The 13,226-nt window shown below is 42.8% G+C and overlaps 1 protein-coding gene across 1 annotated transcript in view; it reads right to left on the bottom strand.

Moving 5' to 3' along the window:
- xpr1a (xenotropic and polytropic retrovirus receptor 1a) overlaps window positions 1–13,226 on the bottom strand; it is an 82,207-nt gene that overhangs the window by 10,245 nt on the left and 58,736 nt on the right. Inside the window, exons 10-11 of the mRNA XM_035522193.2 lie at window positions 7,068–7,236; window positions 5,153–5,347 (exon numbers count right to left, since the gene is read on the bottom strand). Coding sequence (XP_035378086.1) covers window positions 5,153–5,347; window positions 7,068–7,236 — 364 coding nt within the window. The remainder of the gene's footprint in view (window positions 1–5,152; window positions 5,348–7,067; window positions 7,237–13,226) is intronic.

Genomic DNA, 13,226 nt, shown 5'->3' with positions numbered 1-13,226 from the left:
TAACACAGGCATTAGAATAAGCATTATCACAGGCATTAACACAGGCATCAGCACAAGCATTAACACAGGCATTAACACAGGTATTGATACAGGCATTATCACATACATTAACATGGTCATTAACACGGGCATTATCACAGTCAATAGCACAGGCATTAACACAGTCATTAGCACAGGCTTTAGCACAAGCATTAACAGAGGCATTAACACAGGTATTCTCTGCTGCTCCTCCTCTGTTTGTGGTGCTGGTGTGGGAAACACTGTGCTTGCGGAAAAGGCTTTTACTGTGAGACATTTATGACATTTATAACTGCACGTTGAATCTTCTCTTTAAGATTGATCACTCAGCACCATTTTACCTTGATTTGGGTCACGCCCTGCACCACAATAATATGCCAGTGTAATGTGATTTACTGATGCCTGAGACAGAACAGATCTCAGAGCAGGCTGACCACACACACACACACACACACACACACACACAGTCCCTTAGCCTGTATTAATGCTGCAGACATCCGCTATGGAGACAATCCTACTCAGTTCCACCAGGAAACTATAGGAGATCAGGATGCTAGTGTGGTCCGCGGGATGGAGGGAATCAATACTCAGCAGAGGTTAATCAGGGTGAGCAGAACCTGACACCCGTAAAAGTGCTCGCTGTGGAGGAAACCTAATGATGAATGAGCATGGGACATCCGAGCATGTGGAACACCGGAGGTGAGGTGAGGAGATGCAGGCTTGGTGCCCCGTCACACTGGTCAGGTGTGTGAAATGACCAGGTCAGGTGGCACTACATCTATGAGCGCTAAATCTCCCCTGAGCTCACACTGGTCCAGTCTGGAGAATCATCACACACCAACTCCCTGCAGGCTGGCAACAACAGCTCCAGCTACATCATCTCCCCTTTTATCTGGGCCCTAACCCTAACCCTCCTGTTTATCTGTGCCCTAACCCTAACCCTCCTGTTTATCTGGGCCCTAACCCAAACCCTCCTGTTTATCTGGGCCCTAACCCTAACCCTCCTGTTTATCTGGGCCCTAACCCAAACCCTCCTGTTTATCTGGGCCCTAACCTTAACCCTCCTGTTTATCTGGGCCCTAACCCAAACCCTCCTGTTTATCTGGGCCTTAACCCAAACCCTCCTGTTTATCTGGGCCCTAACCTTAACCCTCCTGTTTATCTGGGCCCTAACCCAAACCCTCCTGTTTATCTGGGCCCTAACCCTAACCCTCCTGTTTATCTGGGCCCTAACCCAAACCCTCCTGTTTATCTGGGCCCTAACCTTAACCCTCCTGTTTATCTGGGCCCTAACCCAAACCTTCCTGTTTATCTGGGCCTTAACCCAAACCCTCCTGTTTATCTGGGCCCTAACCCAACCCTCCTGTTTATCTGGGCCCTAACCCAAACTCTCCTGCTGATCTGGGCCCTAACCCTAACCCTCCTGTTTATCTGCACCCTAACCCTAACCCTAACCCTCCTGTTTATCTGGGCCCTAACCCTAACCCTCCTGTTTATCTGGGCCCTAACCCAAACTCTCCTGTTTATCTGGGCCCTAACCCTAACCTTCCTGTTTGTCTGGGCCCTAACCCTAACCCTCCTGTTTATCTGGGCCCTAACCCAAACTCTCCTGTTTATCTGTGCCCTAACCCTAACCCTCCTGTTTATCTGGGCCTTAACCCAAACCCTCCTGTTTATCTGGGCCCTAACCTTAACCCTCCTGTTTATCTGGGCCCTAACCTTAACCCTCCTGTTTATCTGGGCCCTAACCCAACCCTCCTGTTTATCTGGGCCCTAACCCAAACTCTCCTGCTGATCTGGGCCCTAACCCTAACCCTCCTGTTTATCTGCACCCTAACCCTAACCCTAACCCTCCTGTTTATCTGGGCCCTAACCCTAACCCTCCTGTTTATCTGGGCCCTAACCCAAACTCTCCTGTTTATCTGGGCCCTAACCCTAACCTTCCTGTTTGTCTGGGCCCTAACCCTAACCCTCCTGTTTATCTGGGCCCTAACCCAAACTCTCCTGTTTATCTGTGCCCTAACCCTAACCCTCCTGTTTATCTGGGCCCTAACCCAAACTCTCCTGTTTATCTGGGCCCTAACCCAAACTCTCCTGTTTATCTGGGCCCGGGCCCTAACCCAAACTCTCCTGTTTATCTGGGCCCTAACCCAAACCCTCCTGTTTATCTGGGCCCTAACCCTAACCCTTCTGTTTATCTGGGCCCTAACCCTCCTGTTTATCTGGGCCCTAACCCAAACTCTCCTGTTTATCTGTGCCCTAACCCTAACCCTCCTGTTTATCTGGGCCCTAACCCTAACCCTCCTGTTTATCTGGGCCCTAACCCTAACCCTCCTGTTTATCTGCACCCTAACCCTAACCCTAACCCTCCTGTTTATCTGGGCCCTAACCCTAACCCTCCTGTTTATCTGCACCCTAACCCTAACCCTAACCCTCCTGTTTATCTGGGCCCTAACCCTAACCCTCCTGTTTATCTGGGCCCTAACCCTAACCCTCCTGTTTATCTGGGCCCTAACCCTAACCCTCCTGTTTATCTGCACCCTAACCCTAACCCTAACCCTCCTGTTTATCTGGGCCCTAACCCAAACTCTCCTGTTTATCTGGGCCCTAACCCTAACCCTCCTGTTTATCTGGGCCCTAACCCAAACTCTCCTGTTTATCTGGGCCCTAACCCAAACCCTCCTGTTTATCTGGGCCCTAACCCTAACCCTTCTGTTTATCTGGGCCCTAACCCTCCTGCTTATCTGGGCCCTAACCCAAACTCTCCTGTTTATCTGTGCCCTAACCCTAACCCTCCTGTTTATCTGGGCCCTAACCCTAACCCTCCTGTTTATCTGGGCCCTAACCCTAACCCTCCTGTTTATCTGCACCCTAACCCTAACCCTAACCCTCCTGTTTATCTGGGCCCTAACCCTAACCCTCCTGTTTATCTGCACCCTAACCCTAACCCTCCTGTTTATCTGGGCACTAACCCAAACTCTCCTGTTTATCTGGGCCCTAACCCTAACCCTCCTGTTTATCTGGGCCATAACCCAAACTCTCCTGTTTATCTGGGCCCTAACCCTAACCTTCCTGTTTGTCTGAGCCCTAACCCTAACCCTCCTGTTTATCTGGGCCCTAACCCAAACTCTCCTGTTTATCTGTGCCCTAACCCTAACCCTCCTGTTTATCTGGGCCCTAACCCAAACCCTCCTGTTTATCTGGGCCCTAACCCAAACTCTCCTGTTTATCTGGGCCCTAACCCTAACCCTCCTGTTTATCTGAACACTAATCCTATCTCTCCTTTTTAAACACAGCTACTACAGTTACTTTCACTTAAATGTTGGGTGTGGGTTTAGTTTCCATGTATAAACTGATATTAAATAACTATATAAAGAATTATACAGCTAATCACTATGTCAGAATACTTGTTTTTATCATGAACAGGCTGTTAGAAGTAGATACACTACCTGCAAATAGGAGAAACTAGTGTATCAGGAGACTCTTGTATATCAGGAGACATTCGTGTATCAGGAGACACTCATGTAGCAGGAGACACTCATGTAACAGGGGACACTAGTGTATCAGGAGAGACACCCGTGTATCAGGAGAGACTCTCGTGTATCAGGAGACACTCATGTAACAGGGGACACTAGTGTATCAGGAGAGACACCCGTGTATCAGGAGAGACTCTCGTGTATCAGGGGACACTCGTGTATCAGGAGACACTCGTGTATCAGGAGACACCCGTGTATCAGGAGAGACTCTCGTGTATCAGGAGACACTCATGTAACAGGGGACACTAGTGTATCAGGAGAGACTCTCGTGTATCAGGAGACACTCGAGTATCAGGAGACACTCGAGTATCAGGAGAGACTCTCGTGTATCAGGGGACACTCTCGTGTAACAGGAGACACTCGTGTCTTCTGAGGGCACCTTACTGTGCTCAAACCTCACAGTCCCTCCTCTCTGTCTATGGAGCAAGACCCCAGGGGTACAGGGGGAAACGTGGACAGTGTTGGAGTGTGTATGTATGTTAATTAGTAAGGTAAGGGTGAAAATTACTGTTAGCATTAGCATTAGTGTTAACAGCGATAGTGTTAGTATTAGCATTCACATTAGTGTTAGCATTAGTGTTAGTGTTAACAGCGATAGTGTTAGTATTAGCATTCACGTTAGTGTTAGCATTAGTGTTAGTATTAACAGCGATAGTGTTAGTATTAGCATTCACATTAGTGTTAGTGTTAACATTAGCATTATTGTTAGGGTTAGAGTTAGCATTAGCGTTAGTCTTAGGGTTATAGGGTTACTCATCTCTGAAACAAAGCATTTCCTTACTACCTCCACAAAAGGTCACTCTAAATACAGATGGGGTTCAGTAAAAGAGGAGTGTGCATGGGTTTAGTGATATTATGCTTCCTGTCCAAACCAATGAGCTCTTTCTCTCTCCATCATTCCACTATATCTAACTGCACTATATGTAATTTAGGGTGTCCTGTATTTTACCTCTACACGGACAGTAACACAATGCATAAAATATCACTCACACTGCAGCAGGAATGATTGATATATTATATATATATAAAGATTAGATGAATAACATTTAGCAATAGCTTAAATTTAAAATGTTGACATTTAAAGGAAATAAATAAATGACCAGCCAGCACTAAGCATATAAATAATAAATTGGATCAAGCAGATTAGTGAGTATTCTGAAACGATCGATATTCTCTGAAGTTCCATTTGTGAGGCAACATGAGTTAAAAGAGTGAACTACTGAAGGGAGAGAGAAAGAGAGGAGAAGGAAAAAGACAGGAAAAATGGAGAGACAGAAAAGAGAGACACAGATAGAGAGATAGACAGGGGAGAGAAACAAGCAGAAGGATGAAGAGTATGACAGGATGTCTGTCCCTTTCACCTGCAGGTTATCAGATGCTACTTGGGTCACTTTTCCCTCACTGCTGTTAAAAGATCTGCTCTGCCTTCAACATCACTAACAAAACAGGGATTCACTGTCTGAAATGATTTTTAGACTAGTATAAGGTGTGTGAGACCTGTGTGAGGTGTGCTGGTACACCAGTGTGAGGTGTTTGGTAGACATGAGTGAGGTGTGTTAGTACACCAGTGTGTGTTGGTAGATGTGAGTGTTTCTTACTTTTGTGTGTACTGTAGAGGGCTGCGAACGCTACCACAAAGAAGGTGGTGGAATATTTCCCAGCATTCACCAGGTGTGGGAACGCTCTCTTGGTGTCACGGTAACGTCTCAGACACTGGATGAATCGGAACCAGGCAGGCAGACAGTGGATGATGGCACGCAGCCCATAGGAGTAGCTTTGGCACTTCCCATCACCTGTAGCACAAATCCCATTGTCAGTCTGGACCCGACCAGCACAACCTGCCTCGTCAGTCTGGACCCGACTAGCACAACCTGCCTCGTCAGTCTGGACCCGACCAGCACAACCCGCCTCGTCAGTTTGTATGTTAGGCTGCTCAGCCAACTATGCTTTTAAAAAAGTGTATTTAAATAACATCCACATTTATTGTCCACATGTAATATCCACATTCCACATGACATCCACATTTATTATGGTGATTTAGGTGTGTGTGTGTGTGTGTGTGTGTGAGTGTGAGAGAGAGAGACAGAGAGAGAGAAGGTGTGTGTGGAAGATTGAGAAAGAAGATTTAGAGGTTAGAACTGGTAATGTGCTGTGGGCAAGGTTAGTGTCAGTAATATGCATTATGTGGGTGGGGATATTATGTACTGTGGGCGGGGTCAGAGCTGTGGGCCATTAATGTGCTGTGGGTGGGGTTATTATGTACTGTGGGCGGGGTCAGAGCTGTGGGTCATTAATGTGCTGTGGGTGGGGTTATTACATGCTAGGGGCGGGGTCAGAGCTGTGGGTCATTAATGTGCTGTGGGTGGGGATATTATGTACTGTGGGCGGGGTCAGAGCTGTGGGTCATTAATGTGCTGTGGGTGGGGTTATTATGTACTGTGGGCGGGGTCAGAGCTGTGGGTCATTAATGTGCTGTGGGTGGGGTTATTACATGCTAGGGGCGGGGTCAGAGCTGTGGGTCATTAATGTGCTGTGGGTGGGGTTATTATGTACTGTGGGCGGGGTCAGAGCTGTGGGTCATTAATGTGCTGTGGGTGGGGATATTATGTACTGTGGGCGGGGTCAGAGCTGTGGGTCATTAATGTGCTGTGGGTGGGGTTATTACATGCTAGGGGCGGGGTCAGAGCTGTGGGCCATTAATGTGCTGTGGGTGGGGTTATTACATGCTAGGGGCGGGGTCAGAGCTGTGGGTCATTAATGTGCTGTGGGTGGGGTTATTACATGCTAGGGGCGGGGTCAGAGCTGTGGGCCATTAATGTGCTGTGGGTGGGGTTATTACATGCTAGGGGCGGGGTCAGAGCTGTGGGTCATTAATGTGCTGTGGGTGGGGTTATTACATGCTAGGGGCGGGGTCAGAGCTGTGGGTCATTAATGTGCTGTGGGTGGGGTTATTACATGCTAGGGGCGGGGTCAGAGCTGTGGGCCATTAATGTGCTGTGGGTGGGGATATTATGTACTGTGGGCGGGGTCAGAGCTGTGGGTCATTAATGTGCTGTGGGTGGGGTTATTACATGCTAGGGGCGGGGTCAGAGCTGTGGGTCATTAATGTGCTGTGGGTGGGGTTATTACATGCTAGGGGCGGGGTCAGAGCTGTGGGTCATTAATGTGCTGTGGGTGGGGTTATTACATGCTAGGGGCGGGGTCAGAGCTGTGGGCCATTAATGTGCTGTGGGTGGGGTTATTACATGCTAGGGGCGGGGTCAGAGCTGTGGGCCATTAATGTGCTGTGGGTGGGGTTATTACATGCTAGGGGCGGGGTCAGAGCTGTGGGCCATTAATGTGCTGTGGGTGGGGTTATTACATGCTAGGGGCGGGGTCAGAGCTGTGGGTCATTAATGTGCTGTGGGTGGGGTTATTACATGCTAGGGGCGGGGTCAGAGCTGTGGGCCATTAATGTGCTGTGGGTGGGGTTATTACATGCTAGGGGCGGGGTCAGAGAGGTGAATCAGTTACCTTCTGTGTGGGGCAGTAGGCCATCCACCTCCCCCCACTGCAGCTCCATGCTGTAGTAACACACCAGATACTCCAGATCCATCAACACAAACACCAGAGAGTTCAGCTGATCAGCCAACCAGAAATCAGCAAACTCCACACGGTGGAATGGAGCCGTGGACACACGGAACTGAAGGGCGAGAAAACATTAGAGACAAAACATCAATAACATACAACAAATAGACCACCACGGTCACTACACGTCAACAATACAACAAATAAACAACAAATTCACTACAGATCAACAACACACACATTATACATCATCAACACAACAACAAATAAACAGCAAATTTACTACACTACATGTCAACAACACATTAACAACAAATAAACATCATTCACTACAAGTTAACAACACAACAATAAATAAACACATTCACTGCACATCAACAACACATACATTATACATCAACAACACATTAACAAATAAACAATACATTTACTCCACATCAACAACACATACAGTACATGTCAACAACACATAACAAATAAACAACCACATTCACTGTCAACAGCACTTTAACAAATAAACAACTCATTCACTACACTTCAACAACACATTAACAAATAAACATTTACTACACGTCAACAACACATACACAACAACCAACAACACATGTACAACAAGTCAACAACACATTTGTAACATTTACTATTATTATATAACACACACTATCATTATTTAACACACACTACCTTTATATAAGACACACTGTGCTACCAAGCATAAGGTCATTAGTGAAAAAGGTTAATGGATTAATGAACTGAAAAACTGAATTCAGAACCAAGTGGTGCACTCTGTGTGTGTGTATGTTGGTGTGTGTGTTTGTGCGTGTTGAGATTTTTAGCTCGCTATTCATTGTTACTGTTTACTTGGCCTGAAGTATTAAACTATTGAACTATTGAAGAAAACTATTACTACCTGTAGTATCTGTAGTGTAGCTGCAACAGTCAACTGTAATTATAATTGTAATGTATGATTTTTTTTTTGTGATGTGATTTTTTTTTTGTGATGTTAAAGTGATGTTAACAAGCAGAGTCAGTCATCTGAAGTGGACTTGAAGACAGTAACTTTCAGTTTTACATTCTAGCAACTGGGGTTCCTATGGCAACAGAGTCACATTGGTTTTGTTGTGGGTTTTGTTCTCATCTCTGTTATTAGGCGTTTCTCCCCACTGATGTGATCGTGTGTGTGTGTGTGTGTGTGTGTGTGTGTGTGTGTGTGTGTGTGTGTGCGTGTGTGTGTGTGTGTGTGTGAGAGTGTGTGTGTGTGTGTGAGTGTGAGTGTGTGTGCGTGTGAGTGTGTGTGTGTGTGAGTGTGTGTGTGTGTGTGTGTGTGTGCGTGTGTGCGTGCGTATGTGTGTGTGTGTGTGTGTATGTGTGTGCGTGTGTGCGTGCGTATGTGTGTGTGTGAGTGTGTGTGTGTGTGTGTGTGTGTGAGTGTGTGTGTGTGTGTGTGTGAGTGTGTGTGTGTGTGTAGGTGTGTGTGTGTGAGTGTGTGTGTGTGTGTGTGTGTGTGAGTGTGTGTGTGTGTGTGAGTGTGTGTGTGTGTGTAGGTGTGTGTGTGTGTGTGTGTGAGTGTGTGTGTGTGTGTGTGAGTGTGTGTGTGTGTGTGTGAGTGTGTGTGTGTGTGTGTGTGTGTGAGTGTGTGTGTGTGTGTGAGTGTGTGTGTGTGTGTAGGTGTGTGTGTGTGAGTGTGTGTGTGTGTGTGTGTAGGTGTGTGTGTGTGTGTGTGTGTGTGTGTGTGTGTGTGTGTGTGTGTGTGTGTCTTTGTGATATACATGAGTATGTCTCAATTAGGGAAGTGGTTGCTCAGTGATTGAGGTTCTTGACTTGTAATCAGAAGGTTGTTGGTTCAAACTCCACCACTGCCAAGTTACCACTGTTGGGCTCCTGAGCAAGACCCTTAACCCTCAATTGCTCAAGTTATACTCAGTCATAAATGTAAGTTGCTTTAGATAAAAGTGCAAAATGTAAGTATAAATGATGTCAGTACTGTACAATGATGATTGACCCCCTGAATTAATATCAACTAAATGATATAATGAGTTTCCATTCTTCTTTAATATGAAAAGTCTCAATATCACACAAGCTATTATTGTTATAGTGTTATTAGTCTCTATGCACCAATGAGCCTGTGACTGGGCCATCATGTCATCATGAAAACGTGATGAATTTAGTGCAACAACATTTTAATCGACACAGTGAAGCACCTTAAATCATCTAACTGCAGCCTTGATGCCATACATACTACCTTTAAAATGTTTCACTCAGCAGCAGATGACATACTTCAGACAGCAAACATCTCACTCTTCTCGGGTGTTTTTCCTAACACACTAATAACCGCTGTCACGGACGGCCCCTCCCTAGCGTCCCTGTCACCTTGGCAACCCTTTCTATCACCCTTGTTTCTTTTCTGTGTGTTTCCTTGTTTTGCTTCCGTTGCGTAGTTTTCGGCGCCCCTCATTAGTCCCACTTGCCTCTTTGAATCCTTGTTAGCACATGTATATATGCGCTCTGGTCTTTGAGTCCATGCCTCTATCGTTTGTTTCGCACTGCTGTGATCTTTGTTCTAGTCCATGTTTGTTGTTGTTATTATTATGTTATTATTATTATTATTATTATTATTATTATGTTGTTCTTGTTTCCTTCAGTTTGCTTGTTCGTTGTTTTCGTGTTTTACTTTCTGTTTCATCAGGTATACTGGATCTCCTCGTGTTGAGATCCTGGATCGTGACTACGGCTCTGAGTTTGGATTTGCCCTTGTGCACCGTTACAACTGTACTGGTGAAACCCCTATTAAAGAAGAAAAACGCGAAAGCGACTGTGTTTAATAATTACAGACCTCAAATCAGAAAATAGATTTCAAGCCACTTACTGATTTCCTATCCGCAAATGGCTGTCTAGAGAAATTTCAGTCAGGATTTCGTCCTACTCAAAGTACTGAGACTGCTCTAATCAAGGTAATTAATGACATACGTTTGAACACAGATCAAGGGAAGCCGTCGGTTCTACTACTGCTTGATCTCAGTGCAGCCTTTGATACCGTAGACCATAACCTACTTAAGAAGTGAGTTGGACTCTCAGGAACAGTCCTAAAATGGTTCAGTTCATACCTGCAAGGCAGCAATTATTTTGTTGAAACAGAAAATAAGGTCTCTGAAGCGTGCCAGTGAATTTCTGTGTCCCCCAAGGTTCAATTCTTGGGCCGCTCCTATTTAACATATACACGCTTCTACTCGGCCGAATCATACAAGACTCTGGGCTATCATACTCTGGGCTATCATACCACAGCTATGCAGACAACACTCATGTTTGAGTTGTCTTGCTCACTGGGGGCTTGGACCTGGACATTTGTAAAGCTGCTTTGTGACAACATCTGTTGTAAAAAGCGCTATATAAATCAATTTTGAATTTTGAATTTATTTAGCCCTTATCCCAGACAATTTTATCATTTTAAGAACATCCACAAAATCAGAGACTTCGAGTAAACCAGACCTAGAGAAACTCATCTGTGCTTTTATCTTTAGCAGGTTGATTACTGTAATGGCCACAAAACAACCAAACAGCTGCTAGAGTTCTCACTAGGAGCAAAGAAAAGGTCACATCCCCCCATTCTGAAGTCTTTACACTGGCTACTGGTTTATTACAGAGTTGACTTGAAGGTATTATTACTGGTCTACAAACCACTTAATGGTGTAGGACCAGTGTATCTATCTGATATGGTCAGAGTTATGAGCAGAACTCTAAGGTCATTAGGAACTAGTCCGTTAGTCCTGCCTAAATAAAAGTGGCTGGAAGAGTATATTAGAAGAGCTCCAACACACTAGATGTTCTTAAATCAAAGTTAAAAACATCCCTGCTTGACCAGGCATTTGTCTCAGGTTAGATATTATTATTTCAGTTCCTGTGGCACTGCATCTCAACTGTGGTCTGCATTTTAGCAACTTACTTATATTTAAAGGTTTTTTAATTATTATTAATTACTTTATTTATTATTATTATTATTACTTGTAGTAGTAGCAACAGTATTCTTTAATTCTTTTTATATTACTTATCGTATGCATTTTAATTTCATTTTAAATTCTCTTAATTTTTTATTTTATTTCTTTAAACTTTTCTTTCTTTTAATCACTATTTTATTCTTTTTTGCTCTTAATATTTGCATATCAACTTTAATAAATCATGCAGTGTTTTTACTATATTTCTTGGCAAAGACCTTCCCGAGGTGATGGATCTCGCGTTGTAATCAGCATTTTCTATTCTTATGTGAAGCTCTTTGTATTGCTGTTGTGTGTGTTGATATATAAATAAACTTGCCTTGCCTTGCCATATATGGGCATGTGGATGTGTGTATATATGTGTACACGCATGTGTGTGTGTATAATGTCACTCGCTCTCTCCGAGCCTGCAGGTTATAGATGACATTTCCCAGATCAGTTCCTCACCAGTGTCACTGCCTCCACCTGCTGTAGGGTCTTACTCCTGCACTCTCACATTCATTATGACTCTTACTATTACTGTGATTCTTACTCTTACTATTACCCACACAATCATTATTACTGTGATTCTTACTCTTACCCACACAATCATTATTACTGTGATTCTTACTGTTATTATTACCCACACAATCATTATTACTGTGATTCTTACTCTTACCCACACAATCATTATTACTGTGATTCTTACTGTTATTATTACCCACACAATCATTATTACTGTGATTCTTACTGTTATTATTACCCACACGATCATTATTACTGTGATTCTTACTCTTACTATTACCCACACAATCATTATTACTGTGATTCTTACTGTTATTATTACCCACACAATCATTATTACTGTGATTCTTACTCTTACTATTACCCACACAATCATTATTACCGTGATTCTTACTGTTATTATTACCCACACAATCATTATTACTGTGATTCTTACTGTTATTATTATCCACACATGCATTATTAGTGTGATTCTTACTCTTACTATTACCCACACAATCATTATTACTGTGATTCTTACTGTTATTATTATCCACACATGCATTATTACTGTGATTATTACTGTTATTATTATCCACACATGCATTATTACTGTGATTATTACTCTTACTATTACCCACACAATCATTATTACTGTGATTCTTACTGTTATTATTATCCACACATGCATTATTAGTGATTCTTACCCACACAATTATTATTACTGTGATTCTTACTGTTATTATTACCCACACAATCATTATTACTGTGATTCTTACTGTTATTATTATCCACACATGCATTATTACTGTGATTATTACTGTTATTATTATCCACACATGCATTATTACTGTGATTATTACTCTTACTATTACCCACACAATCATTATTACTGTGATTCTTACTGTTATTATTACCCACACAATCATTATTACTGTGATTCTTACTGTTATTATTATCCACACATGCATTATTAGTGTGATTCTTACTCTTACTATTACCCACACAATCATTATTACTGTGATTCTTACTCTTACTATTACCCACACAATCATTATTACTGTGATTCTTACTGTTATTATAATCCACACATGCATTATTACTGTGATCATTACTCTTACTATTACCCACACAATCATTATTACTGTGATTATTACTCTTATTACTGTGATTATTACTGTAATTATTAGTTGTAATTACTGTCATTACGGTGATCAGTATTGTTATTATTACTGTAATTATTGCCCACGTATTCATTATTACTCATCATTACTGTTATTAGTTATTATTACATACACATTCATTATTTGTGATTATTACTGTGCTTATTAACCACACATTCATTATTACTGTAATTATTACTTTTATTATTACCCACACCTTCATTATTACCGTTATTATCACTCACACATTCATTATTACTGTTATTATTAGCCACATATTCATTATTACAGGTATATTACTGTTATTATCACTCACATTCATTATTAGTCATTATTACTGTTATTATTACCCACACATTCATTATCACAGTTATTATTACTATTATTATTACCCACATATTCATTATTACAGTTGTTATTATTACTGTTATTATCACTCACACATTCATTATTACTGTTATTATTACCCA

This window comes from Electrophorus electricus, chromosome 25 (assembly GCF_041902795.1).
Source record: "Electrophorus electricus isolate QZ-2024a chromosome 25, ASM4190279v1, whole genome shotgun sequence".
NCBI classification, from domain to species: Eukaryota; Metazoa; Chordata; class Actinopteri; order Gymnotiformes; family Gymnotidae; genus Electrophorus; species Electrophorus electricus.
This window is presented reverse-complemented; position numbering and strand designations above follow the sequence as displayed.